Source organism: Haemaphysalis longicornis, unplaced genomic scaffold (genome assembly GCF_048455015.1).
Source record: "Haemaphysalis longicornis isolate Haplotype H1 unplaced genomic scaffold, Haemaphysalis longicornis Haplotype H1 scaffold_1, whole genome shotgun sequence".
Classification (NCBI taxonomy): domain Eukaryota; kingdom Metazoa; phylum Arthropoda; class Arachnida; order Ixodida; family Ixodidae; genus Haemaphysalis; species Haemaphysalis longicornis.
The window spans coordinates 455,355,376-455,383,351 of NW_027526203.1; the positions used below are offsets into that span (position 1 = coordinate 455,355,376).

The 27,976-nt window shown below is 46.5% G+C and overlaps 2 protein-coding genes across 7 annotated transcripts in view; one reads left to right on the forward strand and one right to left on the reverse strand.

The window, feature by feature from the left end:
• The window catches only part of Trbd (ubiquitin thioesterase trabid), a 61,008-nt gene extending 45,017 nt beyond the window's left edge, over window positions 1-15,991 (reverse strand). The window contains exons 1-2 of one of the 2 annotated variants that reach the window (XM_077687848.1): window positions 15,696-15,991; window positions 15,110-15,335 (exon numbers count right to left, since the gene is read on the reverse strand). In XM_077687848.1, coding sequence (XP_077543974.1) covers window positions 15,110-15,253 — 144 coding nt within the window. In that variant the 5' untranslated portion in view covers window positions 15,254-15,335; window positions 15,696-15,991. Of the gene's footprint in view, window positions 1-15,109; window positions 15,357-15,695 lie in introns of both variants that reach the window. The other variant, XM_077687849.1, reaches the window with a different exon arrangement.
• LOC144156068 (protein D2-like) lies at window positions 14,682-27,865 on the forward strand. 5 transcript variants are annotated; one of them, XM_077687855.1, is made up of 7 exons: window positions 14,682-14,754; window positions 16,255-16,313; window positions 16,762-16,799; window positions 17,095-17,188; window positions 17,311-17,431; window positions 17,707-17,844; window positions 26,956-27,865. In XM_077687855.1, the coding sequence occupies exons 4-7, from the start codon at window positions 17,096-17,098 to the stop codon at window positions 27,171-27,173; spliced, it is 570 nt and encodes a 189-aa protein (XP_077543981.1). In that variant the 5' UTR covers window positions 14,682-14,754; window positions 16,255-16,313; window positions 16,762-16,799; window position 17,095; the 3' UTR covers window positions 27,174-27,865. The 5 variants fall into 5 exon arrangements, with proteins under 5 accessions (XP_077543981.1, XP_077543977.1, XP_077543979.1 ...); XM_077687851.1 differs by lacking the exon at window positions 14,682-14,754 and adding an exon at window positions 16,004-16,142; XM_077687852.1 differs by lacking the exons at window positions 14,682-14,754; window positions 16,255-16,313 and adding an exon at window positions 16,661-16,678.
• The last annotated feature ends 111 nt before the right edge of the window (window positions 27,866-27,976 follow it).

The window sequence follows — 27,976 nt, forward strand, 5'->3', positions numbered from 1 at the left end:
AGAGGACACGACCTACGTGACGCGCCGGCTACCCAAAATGGCGGCTCCCAGCTCGCGGAAACATGTGCAGGCGAGGCGTAGGGGAACACGGGGCCCCACAACGGTAAAAGTTTCAGCTGATTTTATTTTCTTCGTACCTATATTGACTTCGCTGACTCGTCTCCCACCTTCAAGTGGCCTTACATTTTCCTACTAGTGTACCAATCAGCAAAGCGTCGCATGAGCGCTTGTGCAGCGCTTGTGTGGAGCGACCTTGACTTGGAGCTAGATACAGTGCACAAACTAACAAAGTAAAGAAAGGCACATTCTTCCATTCACAAACGTGTCGTGGCTTCAATTCAACTGAGCGAACGAATTGCGACGACCCGCCGGGGCCGGTGGACTAAACGCTGGGCCGACTGACTCTGCTGGAAGGTCGGCGATCCGTGCAGTAGCTCAGTCAAGCCAAGTCATCTCCTCCTGACGTCACACAAAAACGCTCCAGAAAATGGGCGAGGATGCAGAGAGGAGGACAGCATTTTCTATTCGATTTTTCTGCTAAATAAATTCGCGTAAACGCACTCAGAATGATTGAAACATGGCCTATGGACTCCGGACTACCATTTGCGCTAGTAATCTCGCAATGTTAACAAATCACTTCAGTGTCCCATTAAGGCATTATGTGTGTACTACATGTTTATTTTGACTGCTAAATGGAGCGCACTAAGTCGAGCCTATCCAAGACAGGCAAATTGACTTCGCGACGTCGCGTTGCCGGAAAGGCCAGAATACATGAAGCGAACTTTCACGACGACGTTTGCGCAGTGTTAAATCTGCCGCGGCAGGACGCCCTATGTTCACCGGGCTGAAATACATGAAGCGAAGACACAGCGCCCGCCACCGTGTCACTACTGGGTTGCTCTCAGTGTGGCTAACTGAACCTCCTTGCAAACGATCGACGGTGGTGTTCAGTAAACCGACCCCATTTGGCAATTCTTCGCGAGTTGGTGGCGTTTCTTGTACTGAAATATTAGTTTTCAGTTCTCGAAAGCGCTAAAGGCGGTAGAAAAAAAAAAAAAAAAACGAACGCCCCCCCGGGGAGATTCGAACTAGCGACTCCAAGAACATGAAGCGGACATTTTACTTCTCGCCCACCCCAACAGATGGCACTTGTGTGCAAAATAAAGCATGTCAAGCTGGGCTGCATCTAGTTTTTCGGTGTATTTGAGAGGCCCTCGCAGTGATACCACGTGTTCCCCACTCGCCAGCTTACAGACAAGCTCCATGTTGGGGTTAATGCCAGTTATGTAGCTGGATCGCCTTTATTATCTAAAGGAAGCTACCGTACATGCGTCTTGCACTACACAAGCTACGGCAGTTGGGTCGGGACCGTGTTTCGCTTGCGGCTTGGGCTATCAGAATCGCGCGGACTTCACTTGTTGCAAGCTCATTTTCCTTAAACGATCTCAGATTTACAATGCGTTTTTTTATCTCGAGTAGGCGGGAGCCAAGCGTACGTCTACCCAACTCTTCCAAAGCGGCCGTCCGCTTTGGAACGACGGACACGGTACGTCTCGGTACTGTCCTGCCAAGTTGCTCCGGTTTACGGTAGGGTTCTGCGCATGCATGGTGGCGTCCAGACGGTAGACGGTACCGTACCGGAACCGTTTTTCCGATCTGCTATAGCTCTCTCTTGTGAGGGACGCTTGCGAGTGGTAGGTGTTAGGGTGGTGGTCGCACTCCCTCAGCTTGCGCTGCCAGTTTTAGGAGATGTTTGTGTTGCACTTCAATACAGACATGGCTAATATCAATGGAAAGCTAAAGTCTTCTAGTTTCCGATATCACTAACCAGTCTATTTCAGCTGATTCAACTTTAGAAGAAGAAGCCGAATTGCAAGAGAGAAAAAACGCATTTCTGCTTCGCTTGCATCGGCATTTGCAACCTTAACATTCCTATTTTTCAATACATACTTTAACTCAAGTTTATGTGGTTGACCACGCACGAGCGAAGTACGCAACAAGGACGAGCACAGACTTGAAACAGAAGCTTATGGTAGTTATAAATTATAATCGCGTTTGGAAAGAAAATTCTGTTCACTGTCACCGCTAATGCATTAGTCTTCTGCCATATGACTGAAGGGGCTATATAGTGCAAGCAGGTCAACCAACCACCACACAAACTTACAGAGCATAAGATTCCCCCTTTTGACCACCCCTCCCCCAACACACAGACACCCAATAACAAGAAAAAAGAAAAAAAAAACATTGTCGTGTGTCACCGAGAGTCGGGCCTTCAACCTAGGCCGATATCCCTTCACCCCGCATCATACTCATCCTTCGTCTGTTTTCTTGCATTGTTATTAAAAGCTTCCCTCGACATATGTCGCCTTGCTAACCACATTAGCAAGTCTAACATAAAATCATGCACGCACTTGGGTGAATACAATGAACTTTTTGCTGAAATACAATGTTTTCATTTTGTTTACATAAAGAATAACCGCTCTACTGCACTTGCGCGGACCAATCAATTTAAAAATTGATTGGTCCGCGCTTTCTCCCAGAGCTCGTCTGAGGGGGTCAAAGGAAAGGGGCCTTCAGAGCATGCCCATATGAGATGGGCGACTGTGTCTTTCACACCACACGCAGGCAATGGACCTCTCCCTGTAAGTAAACAACGTGACGTAACTCAGCGCACGTGCGCGACGGATGGCGCCTGCTGGCGGCCGCGAAGTGAGGTGGCGGTTGGCAGAAAGCGCCTGCGCCGACGGCACGGCCTGGCAAATCCTCCCTGTTCCCGGCGCCCGAAAGGAGCGATGTGCCGTTGGTTCGGGCCGTCACTGGCTTCCCACATTGCAGGTGGGGGTCTAGCTATCCTGGCTGTGGCCGTCGCACCTCCATGTAGCTTTCCGCATCTACAACCTCCGCAACACTTTCGTTTACCGTACGGTCAACTGAACGGCGACGCTTTCGGATAATCAGTGCGCAGCAGAACAGCCTAAACGAGTCATTCTGAAGGTTGGTGCTGTTGCGACGCATCCCAAAATGTTTTTGAAGATTCTTTGTGTTCGGACACATACCAAGGAAAGCTAATTTATTGTTGCTTTCAAGGTCTGCTTAAGCTAAGCGCGGTGCCTCAGGCAGCTAAACGCTCCCTACTCCTGGTCTCTTCGCGTCGCCCGGAGACAGTGGCGTACACACGATTTCATGACGAGGGGAAAAAAGAAAGGTAAAGCATGAAAGGATTAAATAGTAAAATAGGCAGCAACGAAACAAAAATATGAAGAGCAAAAGGCAAAAATTATTTCAATAAAAATATCGCAATGATGTCGTTCTCTACGAGATTGACCGATTGTTTTCTTACCTTTACCCCAGTTAAATCTCGAAATGGTTCATCGTCATTGTGAGAGTAACATAGCAGCCACATATGGTTAGTGCGTATATCTTGCGACAGTGCACTAAAATATTTTCAGTAGTCATTATTTCATGATAGTTAAAGTTAGTGTCCATGTACGCCCGCATGCATACTCCAGCGTCGGGAGGCCGCAACAAATGAATATTCACTGAGTCTGTTCGCTAAAGGCAAACACATTTTTCGAGTCGCGTGAGCGGCCCATCTCGCCCCGAAGGCTACATGTGAGCACGGCAAGCATCTCAGTTTTCCGGCATCCTCAAGGCAGAATATAATTGATCAAGGTAAAAATTTATTGTACTTACAAGCAATGAATTTCGTTCGTCTTGAACAGATCCCCCCATAACAAAAGACCAAAATTGTCGTTGTCGATCAGGCGGCAGGCGGCTATCGCGGATCGCTCGTCGAAACATTTATTTCGCGTCGCCTAAGCAGGTTAGGCATGCATTGTGTTTTTAATACAGTGCTCTACCTCCTCAAAACATGACAATATTTCGCAGCAAGAAAACTTCCGTCTGCCCCCTCCACCCCTCCCCCCCCCCTATTTCACTTGAGCAATTAAGTTTCTGCTGGTGCTGCATGATAGCAGATGGTTGATAAACAGTATCATTTCATTGCACGAATCAGCGCGGACTGCCAATGTAGACGGTATGACTGCGCTTTGTAGAACAGCTGAAGTTCGAGAATGCGAAATGTTGCTACGAGTAAGAGCAGACTATGTCGCTGCTTTGGCTGCCAGCCTCTTCGGCACATTGCGCGCATCCACAATACACGCCGAATTTACCTCTGTGGGGACTCCGAAAAGTCTGATGCCGCTGATTTTGCTCGCAAAATTTGGGTAGCCGAGAGCACAGCAGCCCACCGGCATCAGAAAAGCCAACACGTAAACAAAAATTCCACTTTTGCGCGCGTCTAATGCAGCCTCGCTGCATACGCTCCGCGCGCCGGTCCGAATGTTTTGCCAACCACCCTCCCGGCCACACCCAGCACATGCGATTTCCGTGACGTCACGGCCGCCGCGTGACGTACCCCGGGAGAGGTCCATTAGGTGACGGATATAAATTCGGGTGAATATGGTGCAGTACGGAGCGACATGGAAGCGTGTTCATCTGTAGTAGGCGCCACAGACGATCTTCGGCATTAGTAAGATCCTGATGTGCGGGCGGATACATTCGACGAGAGAGGCGGTAGTGTGCGGCATACCTCGGCAAAGTTGGCGCGGCTCACTCAAACTCACTCACAATTTTTTTTTCGAATCACCACTCACTCAAACTCAGACTCAATGCTGAGCAGCACATCTGCGCTCACTCAAACTCAAACTCACATTGAGCGCAAAACTCAGAACTCACCCGGACTCAAAACTCAGAATGTACTCAGAACTCAAAATGGACTCAAAACTCAAAATGGACTCAAAACTCAATATGTACTCAAACTCAAAATGTACTCAAACTCAAAATGTACTGTACTCAGAACTCAAAACGTACTCAAACTCAAAATGTACTCAGAACTCAAAATGGACTCAAAACTCAATATGTACTCAAAACTCAATATGTACTCAAAACTCAATATGTACTCAAACTCAATATGTACTCAAACTCAAAATGTACTCAAACTCAAAATGTACTCAGAACTCAAAATGTACTCAAACTCAAAATGTACTCAAACTCAAAATGTACTCAAACTCAAAATGGACTCAAACTCGAAATGTACTCAAAACTCGAAATGTACTCAGAACTCAAAATGTACTCAGAACTCAAAATGTACTCAAAACTCAATATGTACTCAAAACTCAATATGTACTCAAAACTCAATATGTACTCAAAACTCGATATGTACTCAAAACTCGATATGTACTCAACACTCGATATGTACTCAAAACTCAAAATGGACTCAAACTCAAAATGTACTCAAAACTCAATATGTACTCAAAACTCAATATGTACTCAAACTCAAAATGTACTCAGAACTCAAAATGGACTCAAACTCAAAATGTTCTCAAACTCAAAATGTACTCAGAACTCAAAATGTACTCAGAACTCAAAATGGACTCAAACTCGAAATGGACTCAAAACTCAAAATGAACTCGGGACTCGAAATGGGCCGAGAACTCAAAATGAATTCAGAACTCAAATGGCCTCACAACTCTCTCATGCTAGGAATTTACTGTGGCTAAGATGGACTCTGATTGATTTCATTAGCATTCAGCGTTGTCAAATTCACGCGTGTTAAAAATATTACGTGTGCAAATTCGTGAGCTCAAACTCTTGCATTCGGCACGACATGACACCGTAGCTCCTGTGAGGTCGGAAATAATTTTCGTTGCAGATTTAATACAGCTATACCTGCTGCCCATGATGGCTAGCGCTGGTTGCAAGCAATTGTACGTATATATTGGATACCAAACTCTTGATGTAGGCTCCGTGTTCGTGTTTATGACAGAGGCGGTCCAGACTCGATGGTGTGCTGGGTCCCTGGGTCAAAACAAGCAAGATTGGGCGAGAGGATGTGCGCTCACTGCTCCGTTTATTTATGTCGAAGCTGTTTAGGGTTACAGTTCCGTGCATTCTTGCTCTGCATCCTGAAAAAACGCCTTGCGTCAAAGCGAACTGTCCCCGCGAATCTCTGAAACGCGAGGCATTCACGGATATGCCTTTGCTTTTTTAATGTGTAGCATCCTTTGCTGAGTACCCCCTCTCGCTACCCCCACCAGGATCGTGTAACGCCCTGCATTTACACAAAAATGCAGATATCACGGAAGTTCAACCTGTAATAATTATAAAAGCGTAAATGTAGACAATTGATCAAACTAAATGTTAAAAAAAACTAAAAAAATAATCAGAAGAAAAAATATCGAAAATCGCGAACCGTGTAACACGGGAGTCATGGATAGTCTCAGATTGGGTTAAAATTCAGAGAGATGCGGCGCTAAAGAATGTGGGGTATCAAATTGAGGGTCTCGAGGAGGGAAATCACGTGGGACAAACAGAAAAGTGCCTCGTTGTTTGCTAAAGCACTTGTATTAGTTTTTATTAGCATTTGCTAGGTGGGATGAGCTCTCGTAGCTCGGCTCAGCACCACGCTATTGTTGTCAGCAATTACTGCCACAGTACCCAGCTGTTAATTTCCAGCATGCACGCGTGTGCGTGTGCGAGAGCGTGTGCGTTTGCGCGTGTGCGTGCGTGCGCGTGTCTGTTGTGTGTGTGTGTTCTTTCATTGTGTTTGAGATGTAGTCGTTGGAGAACTGCAGAGCACGAGTTATTCTTTTCCTTTACATTGTCATCATGTGCTAGTTTTGATATCTTGCGCTGATTTCTCATTGTAATAAAATCAGTTCGAACGCACACACAAACTGCGCTTGCTTATTTTTCTGAAGTGTTTTCCTTCTGTCGCAATGTCTCTTTATGTCTTGGTGGCTCTGTTGCCTCTCTATCTCTTACACTCTAGCAAGGAGTTAATGTCTCACATGTAATTGGCCAATTCCGGATTCGAGTGCACGTTGGTACACTGTGGGAAGGAAATTATGGACACGAAACGCAACCGCAAGGCCTATTCATAAACAAATGTGAAATTCGCCTTTCTGATGAGCTCTGATGCCCCCTGTTACCTATGGTCGTCCACAATTTCCACAAGACCATATGTGTCGAAGGATTTGCTTGTTTGTTGGGACACGGGGAAATGAAGGAAGTAACGTTTGAAGCATTTTTGTATTTCTCCCACGTGATTCCGCTCATCAAGACCATTAATTTGATACCCATCAGATCCTAGCGGAATCAATTTGAATGTTAAACCAATCAATGACTAACCATGACTACCTCATGATATAGCCATACCGCATTTTTGTCCCACGTGATTTCCCTCATCGGAACCTTCAATTTGATGCCCCGCACACCCAGTGGTGTCATTGTGAATTTTAACCTAATTTATGACCCACTGAGTATGTCCAGTGGTGTCATTGTGAATTTTAACCTAATTTATGACCCACTGAGTATGTCATGATAATAATCAAGAAGCACTTGATTACTCTCATCGAGACCTTTAATTTGATACGCCACACGCCCTAGCGCAATGAACTTAAATTTTAACCGAATCTATGACTAACCATGACTATGTCATTATATAACCATAACTCATTTTCTCCCAAATGATTCCCCACATAGAGACCTTGAATTTGATTCCCCAGATGCCCTCGCAGCGTCATTTTGAATTTTAATCCGATCTATCACTCATTATGACTGCCTGATGACTACAATCAGGAAGTATTTTTTTATTTACCCCGCGTGATTCCGTTAATCGGGACCTTTCATTTGATACCTTACACGCCTTAGCGTTGTCAGTTTGAAATTTCACCCAATCTAATGCAGTCATTATTCTGTCTAAAGGGGCATTGACCAGTCAATTCAGCTAATTAATTTGAAACAGCAGAAGGGACAGCCCCAGCCCCCTTTTCCCCCCAGCTCTCACCTCTTCCTTTGCGACCCCTAGTATATCAAGCCATTAACAGCAGCAGGCGAACAACAAGCAAGCAAGCGCCGCAGTGTGTTTTCCCACCACCCTTTCCCACCCTCTTAGTGGATCCATCAGGAGGAAAAGTTAAGACAACCCTTTTTATGACCTCACCAGTCAATTATCACTCACGCGCCAGCCGCGAAAACTTGGTATACAGCAAGCGCTTAGGGTCATGAAAATTCAACAAGTAAAAAAAAAAAAAAATCAGACACCTCCTCCCTCCCAACTGATCACGCGGATCACGAATGGTGCCGTACCCGAAGATAACCGAATTCCGAGCCCACAGCGCGCATGAAACTTAACAGCCAACCATAGCTACCTGCTAGGCTACTCATATGTACTCAAACTCAAAATGGACTCAAAACTCATATGTACTCAAAACTCAATATGTACTCAAAACTCAATATGTACTCAGAACTCAAAATGGACTCAGAACTCAAAATGGACTCAAACTCAAAATGTACTCAAATTCAAAATGGACTTAAACTCAAAATGTACCCAGAACTCAAAATGGACTCAAACTCAAAATGTACTCAGAACTCAAATTGGACTCAAACTCAAAATGGACTCAAACTCAAAGCGTACTCGAACTCAAAATGGACTCAAACTCAAAATGTACTCAGAACTCAAAATGGACTCAAATTCGAAATGTACTCAAACTCAATATGTACTCAGAACTCAAAATGGACTCAGAACTCAAAATGGACTCAAACTCAAAAAATGTACTCAGAACTCAAAATGGACTCAGAATTCACTAGGTCTTAGGCGTACTCAGAACTCAAAATGGACTCAGAATTCACTAGGTCTTAGGCGTACTCAAACTCAATCGGACTCAAACTCAGTCGAGCTCACTCGGCTCAAACTCACCATGCCACACTAGCCTCGCGCTCACTCAAACTCAAACTCATGCGCGAGTTTGAGTCCAAATGAGTCTGAGTGAGTGGACCTCTGGTGTGCGGTGATTTCTCGATAGCTCAATAAGCTGTCTCGGGCTGATCGGGCTCCATGTAAAGGCCGATCCACACGGCGGACCAAAACGATTATTTGGACCGCGGTCCGCGCATCACGTGATAGGACGTCACCAGTTCGCGCGGAGCGCCGTTGGACCGCGCAGGACCGCGGCCCTCGCGGTCCAAATATTCGCCGAGGCTTTTCGGTCCGCGGTCTCGACGGCGGACCGTGACATCAATCAGCGTGGTCTGACAGCTCCCGCGCCTCGTGGGCAGAGCCGGGTCCAGTTGCGCCAATAGAGAATGGCGCGGGCAGCGCGGCTGTTTCAAAGCGCTCGAAGGAGCCTGTCAATCACCCCCGCTGGGATAGGCAGCGGGCTAGGCTTACAATCGCGACGCATACTTCATCCGCGCTTTTACTAGCGAGTCCTACCACTCTAACTAGTGCGATGCTAGCCATCATTATCACTTTGTTTCACGCATGTGGACCTCAATTTACGGGAAGCGTTCGGTTCCAGCGAGCGGTGACGAGCCGTATGCAGCCCGGATTGCCCCGCCGTCACCGCTCGTAGTGTCGCCTTCGTGCGAACGACGCCGGCGGATGCGTGAGCGCGCCCGCCCGGCTGGCATGCGGGTGGCTGTTCATTGTGGGGATGAAACGTTTCGTGCAGGCTTGTGCGTTACAACATGTTGTCGCGGCCAAACGGCGCCTGTGTTCAACCTTCCAGCTTGCTAGTTCAGACGGTCGGCCATTCCCGGTCCGCTCAGCCGGCCCGCCGTGTGGATGCGCTCTGCTCTGGACCGGACCGCGGCGGACCGTGATGTCGCATCACGTGACCGAATGGACTGCGGACTCGGTCCGTCGTGTGGATCGGCCTTAAGGGGACGAGGCTTGGTCCTGCTCGGGTCGTGAGCTCTCGAGCTGCTTGGTTGACCGCCTCATTACCCCCCAACCCTGTATGGGCAGGAGTCCAGATCAATTCCACTTCGGTGTTAGGAGGATTTTGTACGAGAATTTAGAGTGCCTGCGGGGAAATAGTTTCTCTAGAGAAGTTTTCGATGGCCGTTTTTGAATCTGAAATTATGATTGCAGGGGTTGGCCAGTGAGCTAGTGCCAGCGCAATAGCCGCCTCTTCTGCCGTTGCCGGATTGCGGGTGCGTACAGTAAGGGAATTGATGGGTGGAGTGTTGGGGTCATACAGAGTCGTCACAGCATAAGCGTCGTGATGTCTGTAGTCGGCCGCGTCCACGTATACCGTGCTTGGGTTTATTGGGGATTTCTCGGTTAAAGTTCGGGCTCGTTGTTCCCTGCACTTTTGATTGTGTACCAGGTGCATGTTTCGCGGGAGAAGGCGAATGAGAAGTTGTGCGTGAATTTCATGAGGGATGGGGACTCTGGTATCGGCAGTTAGCAGGGCTCGCAGATTTAGTCTGTGCATGATTTGTTGGCCGGTAGGGGAGGGGATGCCGACAGTCACGATAGCTGATTGAGCCTGTGGGCCTCTATTAGGTAGTTCCTCGGCTGTATTGTAGATGCCCAATTGTTCCAACCTGGCAGTGGAAGGGCTGTGGGGTATTTGTAGGGCTGTCTTGTAGACTTCACAAATAAGGCAATTTACCTTGTTCAGTTCGATCGGGGATGGATTCAGGTATGGTAGCGAGTATGTAATACGGCTCATTACAAATGCTTGGATTAGTCAGATTCTTTCAGCTTCTTTGAGTCCTTTATTCCGGGCTGCTACACGCAGTATTAGTCCAATTGTTTGGTTCACTTGAGTCGTGAGTAGTGCCATTAAGCGAGTGTTGGCACGATTGCTCTGGATAATTAACCCGGAAAAGCAAAAGGAGGTCTCTTCTGAGAACTGCTTATGGGAAAAGGGAGGGAGGAAGGTAGGAGACAGGTGGGGATCGAGGCGATAGATGGACTGCTCTAAATCTAGAATCAGTGCCCATCCTGAGCACTGCTCTGTCTGTCACTGAGTGGGAAGTTTTACACGAAAACTGGCCACTAAAAAACTCGCCCAACTCTCAACTTTGTTACACCTCTAAAACCGTCCGGGCGGCAGTAGGTGCCTTCCCGCAGGCAGGGGGAAAAGGGGCATAATCTCCATCACCACTCATCTTGTGTCAAGTGTGCACAACACGGGTTGTTCGACACACTAAGAGAAAAGGCTGCCTAAAGTTTCCATGCTCAATTCGTGCCTGCCACTGTTTTATTTTCTGCTGCCATTATGGTAGTTCCGGCAGTGGCCCTTGATGATGATGGTGATGATGGCGTTTAATGGCAGTGGCCCTTGATGGTGAATCCCGTGTTTCATATGTCCCCGACTGGCTCTCACCACGCGCTTTTTCTTTTTACTTTCCGGGTTGCGCCTAACTTTAGCTCCCCATCGTGAATTGTGATCCCCTGCGCTTGCCCGTGAGAGCTGAAGCCGTTGTGCAACATATGCTGCAGCTGATAGGGAGTCTGTTCTCCACACTCCTCGTGCCAGCAGCTGTGATGTTTATGTTGGTTGCTGAACATTTTCTCAAATCCAATGGCCCCTGCTTCATCCGGTGCAAAGGCGGCACTGCGTACTGCAAAGAATGTAGGCTGAAAGGTTCTACAAAATGTTGACTGGCGCAATGACACGCCAGTTTTATTTTTGAGCAGATTACATAGCGTCCGGTGAGTTATTTTGGCGCTGTTACTTCTGTGGTCCAAACTCCACATTAACAATTTGGCAATGATGTTAGCACGTTCGGTGCGATTGTGGAAGTTGCAATTATTTTTTTTACCTTTACGGAAAAAAATATTGTTCCATTTGTGATGACACAATCAGGAGGAGGGGAGGGCAGAAAAAAACAGTGTTGGAAAAAATATTATTCCAAACAGCAGCAGCAGGATAAATTGAATACATATTTGCAGCGCCTGTCGCAAAGACAAAATGCTTTCGGATTATCTCGAATTGTATCTTGAACATGCATGATGAATTACATTTGCTGCTGGGAGGCAGGAATGGAAGACAGGCCATCTGATACCTGCACATATGGCATATTTTATTATAATTGCCCTTTTACTGTATTTTTGCGATTCTAAGCACCCCCCGATTCTAAGCACGATCCCCTACTTTTGGGAAAAAAAAAACTGCAAAAATTACTCCCACCTCCCATCGCGGGAACCCTTGTGTAGATGCGACGCATAGGGGTTTCCGTTGTTGTTTCTGTTAGGTTGATTCTCCCATCGCGTGAAACGTGCCGTGAACCCCCTGCCGCGGCTATGACGTAACGTGGCGCGGCTATGACGCAACACAATCCACTTTCATCCAATCCAAGCCAATCGAATCCAATCCAATGACCCTCGGGAGAGAGTGTTCGCTATCGGAGAGGAGAGGGGGTGAGCGGCTGAGAGCGCAGCTCGCGCGGCGAGGAGAATGGGGGAACAAGGCGAGTGAATGAGACGCAGTCACATCTAAAAAAGTTTGCACGCGAATAAGCACCCCCTTTTCTAAGCAACCATTGCAAGGTGGATCTTAAACGCGTGGAAGCGTGCCCAAGTTGATGTTTTGGCCAGGTCATTCATGAAGTTTTTAATTACAAACCGCAGCAACAGAACAGAAGACGACCTGCTGGGAAATACTGAGAGCGGCGGCTTAAGTGGCACAACGGACTCGAATGGCAGTGAGGGTGACTGAGCATTAGACGTAAGTGGTGGGTGCACTGTCTGTACCTATTTATCTATTGAATATTTGCCAAATAAAGCATTATTCCTTGCGCCTGCCTCATCGAGATTTGGCCGCAGAAAAAAGTGGCGGGGAGGGGGTAATTTAGGGTTTTTGAATTTAAACACCCTCCCTCACTTTGGGCATCATGATCATGGAAAAAAGGGGGGTTCTCAGAATTGATTAAATACGGTATGTAATAAGGTTTAAAAAAAATGAAATTTTATCTTGTGCCAGAGCTTAGTTACAGCCCCGATTTCGATTCAGTGTTCTGATTCCGACTAAAACTGCCATGGCATCAACAGAGACGACACGATTGCACAGCGCGAAAGACGAGGACAGAAGGAAAGGCACATGGCACGTGCCGACAACCTCAACATCAGTTCATTGATGGAACCGCCTGAAATATATACATCATATGCAGATAATTTGCATCATATCACTCTTTTTACTCTTTTACACCAAAGTTCTCTTTTTGCTCTTTTAGTAATGTGCACTGGCAGTCTTGTCGACATATGTATCGCTAAATGGTCCAACTTTCCACCATAAAACAATCAGAAACAGGAAAGTCTAGCTGATGATCAATGTCCTGTATCATTTGTGCTATGCGTGTGTATATAGACAGCTAGCGCACTTCAGCACGGTTTGGGGAACGAGCAAGTTGCGGCAGCGAAGGCAGTTCCAAACAACCCCAGCAATGCATCCCCCCGTGAACAAAAGCGAAGAAAATCTGTTTGCCATGGTTCAGGCAGCAACAAAAGAAGCTTTCTCGGGCATCGGAGATGGAAGGGAGGGGACCCTGCATTTTTTCTCTCGCAAAACCCATCTCGGTTGTTTCCCGAGTCGTGGATCAGTGGCGTGGCCTGGTGGCAAAATCTGCACTCGCAAGATGGCAACCGTGGAACCAACCACCACCTTAATGCGTGGCTTGTGAAGTGATAGCCGAGGCCCTCACGATATCTTACATGCTAAGGTTTTCGTGAATCTTGGCCCAGATTTTATAAAACTGTGTTAGCACAGTGCACCATATACAATGTGAAGAGGAAAATTGCCTCCAGTAGCGACACGTTTTGAAAACTGATTAGCCGTATCTTAGGCCAACTAAATGCCATCATTAAAACAGCTCGTGCTGCTCCGTAAACCATTACAGAAAAATAATTACAGCAACACTATTATCGTTCCTTGCATGATTAACAGGACTTGCATCTACAACCTGGAGCATCTGACGTGTACACGGCCGCGGCGGCCGATTTTCTGATGGAGGCGAAAAGCAAGAACGCCCGTGTGTACGAGATTTCGGCGCACGTTAAAGGTCCCCAGGTGGTCAAAATCAATCCGGAGAACAGCAACGATGAAAACGCTGAATTCAACAACTCTTAATTTGATTCTTCTTTCCGTTAAAGATCCCCAGGTGGTCAAAATCAATCCGGAGCCCTACACTACGGCGCGCCTCATCGCCTGCGTTGCGTCGGCACGTTAAACCCTACAATCAATCAATCAATCTGACGTGTACAGATGTAGAGGGGGATTGCAAATGGAATGCAAATGGAGCAAGCAGCCTTCAATATAAGCTACGCCATCTGACTGTCAGATCTAGAAGGTCCACACATGCTAGATCTCTCAAAGTGTTTGAAAATACGGTTTGCTGTTAGATTATGATGCCCACTCGTTGGAGCGATGCGTATTTATTAATTAACACCCCTGCACAGCCAAGTGTGAAATGAGGTTAGGTCTTTAGCATACATTGCACAAAATGTGTTTATTCTGTCTTCACAAGTCTAATTTGTATTTGAAGGAGTTAAAAAAAAAAAAATTGTAGCCCTATGCTCTACTTCCACTCTTCTTTTGAACGACTGTGGATCATCACAGAAGCCTACATCAGCTCTTATCGATAACGATGAGACGGTCAAGATAATGCTGTGAGAATCCTTATCAGGTGTGAAAAATTAGGTTGGCAATTTGTTTGGCTAAGCAGTGGTGTTCACTGAGCAGGTGACACCACATGTATCATTGGCTGTGTACTCCACTGTAAGGGTTCTTTGATAAGGAGACCCACATAGTGCTTCAAGCCGTAAGGCCAGTGATGACATCAATAAGTGCTAGTGACAAAAACAAAACCTTGCTGCACAGTTACAGGAGCAGCTCATTTCAAAGACAACAGACTTGTTGATCAGGCGCAGTTATCTGTTCCCCTTCTGTTTACTCCAAGGTATGTGACCATAAACGCCACCTTTTTCAGCAATTCTGAGGCATGCTTGCATCACAGGTACTGTTACTAGTACACGGTCCCACCATTACGCTACAAAGAAATACACCCTTACAAATGCTTCAACTTTCGCACACGCGGCTCAGCTATCACCTGGAAACTGTTGAGGCAGAATAAGGAAACCATTTTAGCACATAATTCAGAATAATAAAATGCTTCACATGCAGAAGTCACTACACCTGATGGCCTCTACTACATACAGGGGACCCGAATAAACGTCGCAAATCGCACGCAAGTTATGTCTACTCAGCGCCGAGCGCCAGTCAGCTGTTTGGGGGGACAGCGTGTTTTGGCATACCTTGTATATGTCTAGTTCCTCGCTGGATGCTTCCTCTTCTATGAGGGTGGGCCGAGGGTTTTGGCAGATGACACAACGTAGGGCCTTTGGCCAGTTCTCGTAAGTGCAGTGCTGGCAGATCCATTTGGTGCTCAGGCGACTCATGGCTCTACCAGGCACAGCGTGTCTCCCAACCAGCTCTCCAACAGCATCTGTCGGCTGCCCTTGCTAGGACAGAGGCTCGCGCCTGGAAACAGTGCACGCAAAACTGTGCAATCGAGCGAGTTGTAGTGGTTTCCGAAAGCTACTCACGTCTGCACCTCGCGGTCAGCTGATTGACAACTCAAACGATGCAAAGAAGAAATGAAGTTTACCGATTGAAGTAAAACACAAAAAACTGACTAACTATCGATTTCCACAAAACTAAGTTGCGATTACAATAAAGAACCGCGCGGAAATGTTACTGCAGTCAGAGCAGACGAGTAACTGATGGGTTATACGGATGCGATGAAGTTTCGCAAAATGTACTGCAACACTTCACACAATTTTTCTTCTTAAATATTTAATAATCACGTGAAAGAGAAGTAATTCGAAAGGAAGAACTCACCGCAGTTTGGTAACACCTGATCCTCTAAATAGCTGTTTTTCGTATGTCATTGGAAAATGATTAGGCCTATCGCGCCACCTCTTCTAGCATTCGCAAACATCCTTCTGACTCGGGTCCAGATTTTTAAAATTGGATAATCACTGCCGTCTCCTAGTGTCAGTAGTGCTAGCAGCGGCTTAAAAAACTTTTACTGGCAAGGTAGCGCAACATCGGACGTCAACACATCAGAATGCCTAGTTACTAGGAGCAAAATTTTTGTACTGTCTTTAGACAGTCAGCGAGCAACCATATTTGTTTTCGGTACAAACGGAACCAACGCGCACATGCGCGCGCGGACTCTTGTCACAGATGGCGTTAGTTGCCACCTGTTCGCCTACGTTGACTTTCTTGTAAAAGTGTTATTCACGCTACAAACCTCTACAAACGCTGATTGTTGGCTACTTTGGGGTAAAAAAAGTGTAACTGTTATTGTGGCACTCAAAAATCAGAAATGCTTCGATCTGTGTGTTCGCGAGCAATATTTGTTGCTCCCGCTCGTGTTTCTTTGACCTCTACCCAGAGAGCAGCATCTGCATCCGGCCTTCCATCGTCGCTTCGGCGTTTTCTACAGCAGAGCAGGTATTGTGGAATTTCGTGCGGATAAAAAGAAACACTTTAGATCTATTTACCGTAGAAATTGTGCGGAAAAAGGTCAGCAACAAAGACGCGTGTGTTTTTGCAACCGCAACTGGAAGCGTATTTGCAAGTGCCATTCGCTGGCGGGAGACCAAATCCTCCCCACGCCGGCTGAAGGGAAAATAGTCACACTAACTGCATTTACAGAATTATTCTATCATCCGGCCCTCGGCTGTAATATATATTCAGTGAGTGACCATACGAATAGCGGTTTCGCATTTCGCACAATTTATCTGGACCACCAGAACTCGTCCTCGTGCGGCGCACGCAATAAGCCTAAGCGTGTTTGATTACAAGTGGCACGCATGGTAACTGTCCAGCATGTTTGTGCGGCAGGCGTGAAGTATTTATTGTCGAAAACCTTTTGAATGTTAGCACTGTGCTTTTGCAGGAGGCGTGTCAACTACATTTGGCGTTGTCGCGATCCAGGTGTGTGAAAATTCGACGTACGGTTGCCATGTCTCAAAACCTGAGGGGCAAGAAAGCCTATCCGTCAAAAAGTTATTTCAGTGGGTTTAAACGCTCCCAACCTCTTGTGGCGAACCTAGTGCGTGAAGGGAGGCGAGACGTCTTAGAAACCTGTGTAGAAATATTTTTTTTCTAGCGCTCAGCCAAAGGCGAGCGCTTGCTTGCCAAGACGCAGGGCTAGCCGGTTGGCTGTGTCCACGATTGCTCTGATAACGGTCCCTTGATCAGTGTTTGTGTTCCTTCTCTTTGCACTTAGGATGTCTTATCAGAAGAGCGTTGGAACGTCAGATCTGGAGGCGAACCAGGTTGTTCCCGACGTGATTGACACGGTCCCGCAAAACACCGTGCAGGTGAATGGCGCAACGGTTCAACGCTAACTCTGACAGCTCCGTTTTTGTGAACATTGTGTGGGGTTGTGTTGTTTAACACGCGTTTTTTTTTTTTTTTTTTTTCTGACCTCGTTTTATTGCAGGTGTCCTACAGTGATGTTAAAGTTGAGATGGGAAACACGTTGACGCCGACGCAAGTGCAGTGCCAGCCAATGGTTTCCTACCCTGCAGAAGCCAGCGCCTTTTACACCCTCTGCATGACTGGTTTGTTGAGATATGTTCTTGGATCCCTCAGGTTCGGCTGGTCATGTTGAACTAGTTCAAGCAGTGCACTGCCTGCACCTTGCTAGTCAATTTGCCCAGTGGTGCAAGTGAATATGGAAGAAGTGACGCCCTTTTTCGTCAGTTCTTCAAAAATAAATGCAAAAGCTAATGGAAAGTGCACAGCTGTTTCTGCACGATAGTGGTGCCAGCACAGAACTGGTTCAGGAACTGAGGCCAATTAGCAGCGAAGCCTACATGTTGTGCTGAAAATGCAGATCCTGATGCCCCAAGCCGTGCAACCCCGAAGTACCGGGAGTGGCATCACTGGCTTGTGGTGAACATTCCGGGGTGCAATGTCGAGCAAGGAGAGACACTGTCGCAGTATGTTGGCTCTGGACCGCCCAAGGGAACAGGTACGCTCTGGTGTTGACATTTTCTGGCTCATAACAGTGTCGTGTAACAGGCAGGAATTTTATTTGGCAAGCATACAAAAAAGTATAGGAGGGCTGCACTGCTGCCGTGCTCCCAGATGGCGCAGCCGTCGTCATGGCTTACACGCCATTGGGGTGGTCGCCCCCTCCGGCACAACCAAAGATTGCGTGGTGCTTGCGGTGCCTGCCTCAGTGGCCTAGGACACGATCGGAAATGGTTAACTGTGTTGTTTGAGGCTTCGACAGCCACTCAAAAGAAAAAAAAAAAAAAGCCTTGAAACGAAAATGCCAGTGAAACTACATGTTTTTGCATACCGAAGGCTGTCTGCAGCGAATGCATGAAGATTCGAAAAAAAATCGCATTATCAGGATCAGGGGTGTCGTGTCAGATCAACCGCAGGGACTTCAATAATCCGCTAAACAGCTACCCCGTCACCGATCGCCTGGGAATGATGCACCTGGAAAAAAAAAGCTTTACCATCCGTTACTAGAGAAAGTTGGCACAAACGCTTTCTCTCATCAAAAGTGCGTCAAAAGCTTTACTAAAAGTGCGTTCAATAACCGTCAAACCTTCAAAGATCCAAATCGCAAGCGAAGAATGAACCCATGCGAAGATTTTTCATGCACTAAGTAAACGCATCTACGATCGATATAAACGTATACCAATACACGGTTTATAAGATAAAGGTTAAATATTGTACTCCTTATTCGTCTTCGATGTGTATACAGTCTAATCCCGCTACAACGAAGTCCGCTTCAGCGAAATTTCTGCTTCAACGAAATAGTTCCAATTCCCCGTCAGCTAGCCATAGAAGTCAATGCAACAAAGTCCTCGGCACATTGAACCATTTGTCTGACTTGCTTTCGCTTCAGTAAAATTTTCAATGATTTGGGCTAGGTTTGAACAATTATTTTACAATAAAATTTACAATAAAATAAGCATAGCACCAGCTATCTGTAACTTCTTATACATTCAGGACGCTTAGTTTCACCGAAAACATGCGCGGTGCACACACACTGCTACCCAAAACAAAAACGAACTTGTAGGTGGACGCCATTGCTTGATGGTGATAACGATGCGGCGGGCCGTCTTTACACGAGGCGCAGGCCAGGTTCACCAAGCCGGAGCTATAGCCAATCCGTATCCAGTTGAAATTGCGCGAATGTGCTCTGCTAGGTGCTGGCACAGCGCCATTATGTATGTGTTGTGAGCAGCTGTCCTTGCAGTTTTCCTTCTACAATTCTTCAAAGTCAAAAGCATAAATAATGTTTTCATGTTTACTCTTGAACTCGCGTCATCCTATCTTAGTCCCAAGTGCCGGCTTGCCTGCCAAGGTCAGTTGCTGCCCTGCCTAGTCAGAAGATAAGATAATGGCACCCCTCCTGCCACAAGCTAGGGAGGCTTCCAACCCCCTAGCAGCTATCTGCAAGTAATCAGTAGAAACACCTTGTACAGCAATACGCTTTGAAAGCACTTCCTCCTCAGTATCGCGCTCTTTGCATGCTGGCAAAAAAACAGATAACCATAGGTATGTTTGTTATCGGAATAAACACGATGTTACTGCGCGTCACTCCTTTTTCTAAACATTGTATTATGCTGCCAATGATGCGGAAATATCCAGGGCTATTTTTCTTGCCCTTCTGTGCTGTGTTGGGGCAGATTTCACCTCAACGAAATTTTTTGCATGTCCCGTCAATTTCGTTGTAGCGGGATTCGACTGTAGTAGTGTACGCCCCTCCAAGTTAATAGAGAGTTTTAGCAGTCCGTCCGTTCCGTCGTGTACAATGTTACCGGGTTGACCGGGACCCGTCTGCACCTGCGCGCGTGGAAGGGCGCGGAGGCGCGGACATGGCGAAGGCAGGCCCGCGGAACTAATCCTCCTACCGCGACGAATGCACAAGTGCCCAGACGGGTCCCTGTCAACCCGGTAACAACGTACACGGCGGAACGGACGGACTGCTAAAACTCTCTAATGTCCAGTGATTATCACTTCCAAAAAAATAAAAGCTCACACTTACAGCAACGAAGATGGAGTAAAGGTTATTGCAGCAGGGAAGAAAAAGCAAATCGGTTGCAGTCATGGACCTGAACCATTTGTGATGGTTGTGACGGCCGTGTACAGCTTTGCTACCTTCAAGTCTTATACCTGTGCCACATGTATGCAAAAAATGACATTAAGTGCTTAAAGGAACCATGAAGACAAAATACAAGTTTGTTGTATTCAGAAGATTTCATGTCTTATAGTGCCCCCAGCTCTTCTCCGGATACAAACGATGCTTTATTCACTGAGAAATTACTCAATTTAGGTTAAAATTTTGATTTTCCCGCCAAATCGTGTGTTTTCGTGGTCTGCAATGACATCACAGGAACCGACCGCTGTGCGGCCAATTCTGCAGCCTTGTTTACCGTTAGTGAATTTAGATAGCACCACCATGTTGTTGCAAGCTGTTTTCTGCCTTTGGTTTGTTTTTGACCGTATTTAAAGCTGGCTTGTTTTTGTTCTGGGAGAAAATAATTGTTTCGTGAAACATAGTGCTCGCTTGACAAATATGGCCACGTAAGACACCCTGCTTGCGTCAGTCGGCCAGTGTCGTCTGAGACAACCTCAAAGCCCCGCAGTGCTGTGCAGCTAAACCAAGCATTGTGCGTGCAGTACCAACAGCAGTACGCATCGGTACTTTTATGTTTACGTGTGCTTTCATAACTTCCACTGTTTGTCCCACCATTCTTACCGATATAAAAAGAATGTGCGCTAAGTTTAAGTGCAAATAGCTTGTTCTGTAAGCTGATAAGCTCTGCATAATTTGCGTTTGATTTTGCTGGCCTCTGCCAATCACAGAGCTGTCTGGTATGACATCATAGGTTCTGTTGCGGGAAATGAGCTAGTGTCGCATGGCCATTCCCTTTTTTCCTAATTGTGTAGCTTATTTGAGCGAAGTTTGCGTTAAAAGTGGTGTCAGTATGATTCTAACGAGGCAATCTTTCAAATGAACCAAACTTGTTTTGTCTTCATGGCTCCTTTAATGCCTTACTGCCGTCACGAACACCTTAAATCTGCCTACTCTCGAACGCGATGAGCACCAAATGAAGCCAACGAAACTCGGCGCCAGAGTGCGGACGCGGAAACGCAGTTGAACTTCGACATAAGACGATTTTTTGGGCACTCTTGGTGGCAATGTTCTGAAGAAGGCAAAGTTCACTAAAACAGCAGCAAAAGGTAGACTGTGATGTTACTCATCAATTTGAATTTTTTGGACTTGGCTACTGCTCGCAGGCGACGGCAGCTGCTGAAGCCACTTTTAACGGTTCATACCATCTTTTAGAAAACACCATATCTCATAATGCCTTCTTTCACAAAAAACATTTTTAACCCTTGTAATGTTTTTGCTACATTAAAAACTTATAAAATATGAGTGCATTTCTCTTTTTGATCATTATCACCATCATGCCTAACACATTAAAGCCTTTGCGTGTTTGCATGTAGACGGCCCGTCCAAATAATGTAATTCGGTATCTGAAGGCCTTAAGCACTTGATGTCATTTTTCGTGTACGTGTGACACGGGTATTATGCGTTATGGTGAGGGTTTTTTTTTTTTTTTTTTTTTTTCCCCTCTCTCTCCTTAACACTGGAAACACCACGGACACTATAGGGTGGAAACAAGTTGGCCTGTTTCCGAAAATCTAAATACACCATTCCCGCAACTAGCAGTCGTTAAATACCACAGAAAACATCAGAAACATGAAAACAGGGTACGATGCCCAGTATGCTTTTAGGTACTACAGTTTGTGACGTCTCTGATGGAGGTAAAAAGTGAAAACGCCCGTGTGTTCCCAAGATTTCGGCACATGTTGAAGATCCCCAGGTGGCCAAAGTTAATCCGGAGCCCCCCACTACGGCGTGCCTCATCGCCTATGTAGCGTCGGCGCTTTAAACCTCTTAATCAATGTTTGTGACGTCAAAAAAAGTTGAGCGGCGAGAGCTCATTGGAGAAGCATCTATAGATGTTTTTCTGAAACAAGAGCTGAGCACGTGAAAGAAACATAAATCACAGCTTTCCATGAGCTCATCGTATCTAAAAAACAGACTACAGCTTTTATACACTGTGAGGAAGGCTGCTTCCCTCACTATTGAGTCAGCCATCATGCTTTCAGTTTCGTTTTCGCAGTGCATTGGTGCACAATTAACGAAGTCAATAACCTATGACGGTGAGCACCCGAGCTTCTGCAATCACTATACCTGGTAGGAAGTAGCTAAGCTAAAGTCCTTTCATTAGAAGCAGCAAAAGGATGAAGATGACCCGCCCGACCTAATCTCCCGTTTTCCACACGCAGGAAGGGAGAAGGAGGAGTAACACCTTATTTAAAATAGTGGTATCGGTAAAGCGCACCCGGTTCGAACGTGATCACCCGTGAAATGAACTTGCAGCGAGTGTTTAGCCGACCGATCTGCCCTTGTGCTTTTCTGTTCACCTTGAGCCACCGTTGATAATCCGTAAAGAGTGCATTGCTCTGTCTGGCCTTGCTATGTTTGAGACGGGAGCGCGGGCAAGGACGACTACTGGACACAGCTGCCGTAAAGTGTTCCTATCAGGCTAGGTTCCTGCTGCGCGAGAGAAGATATGAGATGGCTGTGATCGCCAGACGAGGTGAAGTGAAGACGGCCTCCTGACGCCCTCCCCAGCTGGGAGCTTGGGATACCACGCTTGATATTCGAAACGGCACTTGTTGCTTCAAAAGCTTCTTCGCCGCAGCCTTCCATGCTTGCAGCCGGCTGGCTCGATGGGGTCTGGGACGGCAAAGTAGGCAGGCACTCAGGCCACGTGAGCATCTAAGCGCGTTTCTCATTCTGTCGGTGACAAATCATAAACGTCCAAGCCAGCCCTCCTTGGCCAGAGAAACGTCGTAATCTGCCATGGCTTGGAGCCGTAAAAGCTACCAATGCCAGCGTTTACGCTCTAAACCGCACCGGGGCTTCGCTCCTATTTTGTGACTCAGTGGCTACGTCGTGAAAAAATGAAAGGGAAGGGGGGGAGAGAAATGCCAGCTTTGTTTACTTCTGGGCAAATAACGCATCATTGCTCTTAAAACAAAGCTGAGAAAGCTAAAACGTATGACCTTTCAGAACAAAATATCATTCAGCCTTTAGTGCCCCCTCTGCCTCCGCGCTCTTGAAACCTCGTGTGCCTTTACTCATTTCCCCTGTCTTTTCGTACTATTTGAGCAAAGCCAGTGAAGCAACAGTCCCATTAGCCATGCAAAAGAGGGGCTGGCTTTTTGGCATTGGTGCTAGTATAGCCCTCTGCTGAAGTGACTTCCGCCACACTTTTCTCAGTGCCTGGGAATAGCTAGGGGCCTCCCTTTCCTCCATTGAATGTTTCCCAGGTGCTGTAAAAACCAGTCTATGGCGAGTATTATATTTAGAACTCGCATAAGATTGCCTAACAAGTAGGCAAGAAAATTGCCAGGGTTGAAAGCGAAACCTTCTTGAAGAGCTTTGTTAATGTATCGCACGCTAGTGCTAGCTCATTTGATGTCCAATGATGCATAAAGGTACACTGGATGCAACCAGCAAGTTGGATTCAAACGAAAGTCTGACCTTCCCATAGCCACTTTAGCATTGATTCGGTGCTCAAAGATCTCTTAATTGCTGAGAAATTGCTAGTCAAATGCTGATCAAACATGACGCAAACAGTGGCTGCAGTCGCTGCTTGCTTAACCATGAACCAGAAGCAAGCGAGGCAGTGGCGATGTATAACGGTTATAGAAGCAACCGAATACAATGCTACCGCGTACCGAACGGTTTGGTCAGTTTCGGTCAAATCGGTCGTGCATTCCCAAACTCCCATGACTTTTACAGCTCCGGACGCCTAAGCAAAATGTTCCTTCGTAAGACCCGTTATCAGTATTGATGCTTTGTTGAAGAAAAACATTGTCCCTTTGAGGCCCCGCTAATGTTGGCATCGAACCAACCACTCGTGCGTAGCTCGCACGCTTCCTCGAAAAGCGGTTACCACTGCCCCAACTATAGATGAATGGCGCCAGGCGATTTAAGCACTATCGGTGCAAAGTTGCACGGTGTAGCCAGTAGCAGTGGCATATCTCTTCACGTTTTCAGTATTTTCTACCTTATTTTAAAAAAAGCTACACGTAAAAGTGGTATATTCATGTCCTTGGCAAGCTAATCAATCTAGAGCAACTTGTATTTTGACTTCGGTGTCCCTTTAATGTCCTTTCTGTAATTGTTTATTAAAAAGAGGGACTTTAAAACATAAAACAAGTATACGAACTCATTTGAGAGTATGCAAAGTCTCCGCAGAAGAAAACACTGCGGCAATAGCTGCAATAGTTTGTGTTTTACTGCCATAAAAGTTTCAAATTTCGCGCGACTTGCCCAACGCACCTGCCACCTAAGCCGGCATTGGTGTTTTTTTTTTTAAAGGAAAACTAACGTCAGATATGTTTTCCCCTGTGCACAAAGGGCTGTATATAAAATTTTCGTGAAAATGAAAGGTGTCGACCAGACACGCCTGACCCATCTCTCGTGAAAACACCGAGGCAACTGTGAGGTGATGTTCAATGCCCCTTGCATTGAGTAGGGAACAGTAGGGACTCGTTCATTCACGATCTTCCATCTTGGGTAGGGAACAGTAGGGAGCTGTCATTCACGATCTTCCATCTTGGGGAACAGCGCGAAATAACAGGGACACAAAAAGAAAGAAGTGGACAGGACTAGTGCTGACTTTCAACTCGATTTATTGAATCGAGATATCTTGTTTAGGCATAAAGACAGGCGTACGAGAGAGTTGATGGAATCGTACTACATCAGAAAGTGGGGGAGAGAGTGTATCAGTGAAACTTCAGTTGTCCTGCACGAAAAAGAATTATTTAGAGCGGTCGTCGCGATAAGGTGTTCTTGTGTTAAGAAATGAGCGTTGTCAACAGGGGAGTGTTTTGGTCTTGATAGTATGTCATTGGCTGGTGTGGGCACGTGGCGTGGTGGGGGAGGAGGATTCTGTGTATGTATAAATAGTTACGTCTTTTCCAATAAATCGAGTTGAAAGTCAGCGCTAGTCCTGTCCACTTCTTTCTTTTTGTGTCCCTGTTATTTCGCGCTGTTCCCCAAGATGCAAGTACACCAACTCGCCCAACTCGCCACCCTGCTACAGGTCATTCATGATGGGGCGCACTCAGGCGAACTCCAAAAAAGACTTGCGCTCGAAGTTTGGAGGTACTCGTCACAATTTACTGGTCTTTAAGTGGCGGTGCAGTTTCGCGGGACTTGGAAGTGACCTTGGGGTGGGAGTGATGCACAAACTTTGCCCCGAAATGCAGCTTCACTGCACAGCACGCTGTGCCGTGATGCATGCGTCGGCAGCTGCAGTCATGTCAATCTTTTCACTTAATGTAAAAAGCAAAAAGTAAAATAGTTTCATTGTTCAGACGGACCCTCGCCGTTTTATCTTATCGCGAGTGAACTTGTCAGTCCAAAGGTTAGATGCCACCGTGCCGTGCCGAACAGGGTGAGATACAGGCAATGCCCCGGCACAAGTGAGAGGGGAGATTCTGTTAAGCTAGCAGCTGCAAGTAATCAGCTACGTAGGCGTGTCTTGCCCGACGCCACCTGTTTGTTGTGGGGTGGGGGGGTGGAGGCAAATATCTTACGATAAATCTAATGTTTACGCCAGAAAAAAACAAGTTATGATAAACACTGGTACGTTGGTTATTTGGATAAACACAACGCAGTTCTACAGTATTTTTTGCTTAGGATGGAAGCGTGTACACCCGGCGGCAAAATAATCTGGGGCACGCGAGCGCCTGGTAATATGCATCACCACACCATCTGACGTTGCACTTCTGGTGTCGAGACATCAATGTGCGCGTGCGTGTCCAGCCACTCGCTGCCCTGTCTTTTCCTTCGCTTCAAGCAGCAAAGGTGATCACATTCAGTGTTTGAAAGCTAGGGATCACTTTCTCTGCTCAACACATCACGCTCGTACATGCTTTAGTGGCGCAGGTGAAGTGTGCGTGGCTCGCTCTGCAACAATCTTACAGATAACATATCTTCCCCGTCTAGGCGGCAAAGTTGCGCAGCGTGTATTCTATCGTGTTGTTGTTTATTCTTTTTGCCTAAAACATGCTGTTGGTTGCTAACTAAAAATGAGCATGCTAAAACGAGAAGGAATTGAGGTGAGAAATAGTTTATTTGAACAAAGTGGGATGAAAGGCTTAGTTTTAGTTGTTTAGTACGTGTGCAAGGTAGCACACGTACTAAAACATTGACGGGGACAAACGCAAGTAGAGATTGGCGCAGTCGTGTGCTTGACAAAAAATAACAATAATGGGGTTGAATTGATTGACACAGACCAAACTTTTCGCGTTTAGATAGCAAAACAAACGTATCGCCCTTAAAACTGCGATAACAAAATTTCGTTGCAAAGCGTCCTTTGTCAGAGCCGGGCAGACAAAGCAAAGTGCGCTTCACCCTCTCCGTCCACAGGTTGAAGCGTGTGCCAGTGAGATGCGTTGAGCATATAAAGTGGCCCCATAGCGCCAAGCGCTTAATGCTATCGGCTTTGCCGCTTAAAGCGAAGGAAAAAATAGGGTAGTACACAGGGGTTGGTAGTACACATGGAGGCCTGTCATTAGAGCTTTGGCTACAACTGCAGCTACTATTTGTTGAGAAAAAAGCGAAGTACCCCCCCATTCCTGCACATCTTAACATTATCGTAACCATCATGCGAGTAGAATTTATGGCGTATTGTGTTCATCCTGGCCCTTCGCCTTCTGGTTTTTCATAGCATGTTATCTTTGCTTGCTTATTGACGCTCAATTTGCGAGTTGCAATTTATAGTCCCCCCCCCCCCCCCCCTTTATTCATTTTTATTTTAAATTATTCTTTTTTTTTTTTTTTTTTTTGTAACCAACATTTGTGGTACAGTACCTACCTAGTTATTGTGCCATCGGGTTGGCAGTGCTAGTTTTTGTCTATGCGGGCATGGCCTCTGCACACTGGCAGAGCTAGTCTGCCTGGGTGAAACTAAGTCGAGTTGGGTGCACGCGTGGCTGATGCATTCTTGTTGGTTGTGTGCAGGTCTGCACCGATACGTCTTTCTGGTTTACAAGCAGCCCGGAAAGCTCACCTGTGATGAAAGGCGCCTCACGAACCGCTCTGGCGATCACCGGGGCAACTTTAAGATCCGGGACTTTGCTGCTAAGTACAACCTGGGAGAGCCGGTTGCTGCCAATTTCTACCAGGCCGAGTGGGACGACTACGTGCCCAAGCTGTACGAGCAGCTCAGTGGCAACTGATGCCCAAACTGCACTAGCCAGCCAGCACTATGTACCCTTCCCTGCTTTTCTTTCCCTTTCTTTCTTCGTGTAAGCAAATCGCTGTGGCGATCAAAGGGGCAACTTCAAGGTGCGCGACTTGCTGCCAAGTGATGTCTGGAAGAGCCAGTTGCTCTCACCAGGCGGAGTGGGATGACCGTGTGCCCAAGCTGTATGAGCAGCTCAGTGGCAACTGAGCCCAAACTGCACTGTTTGCCTTTCCCTACTTTTCCTTTCGTTTGTTTATTTGTTTTTGTCTTTCATTTGGTTGCTTATACCAGCATACCTCTCTTTAGTGTTGTATCCTGAGTGAAACAGCTTATGCAGGCCATAATTTTTTTTATTTGACGTCTCACTTGAGCTACACAGAGCTTGTTTTTGCGGTGCTCTTGAGTACCGTGAATGTGTCACAGTGATAAGCGCATACCAAGACTCGTCAGACTCGGCAGGTAAATTCACATATGCAGCTAGTGTCCGTGATACAGTCTTTGTGGGAACACCAGAGCACAGTAGCTACATTTGCAACCTAGGAAGTTTGCAGCAAAGAGTATTTGCAACCCTGTGGCAACTGCACTTTTACATCTAACGACTGAGTTTGTTGTTTCATGGTTTCTGTTCTATTGGGCTGATGAGTGTTGTTCCTTGGTGTATCGCAATAAACAACTTATGCTGGCTTTGTCATTTTTATTTATGCACCGCTGCGAGTTGCAACTAGAAAAGTTTTTCTCTTTTCTTTTTTTAGTCTGCTATGTCTGCTGCCTCGATGTCTAGGGTCTGGTTAATTG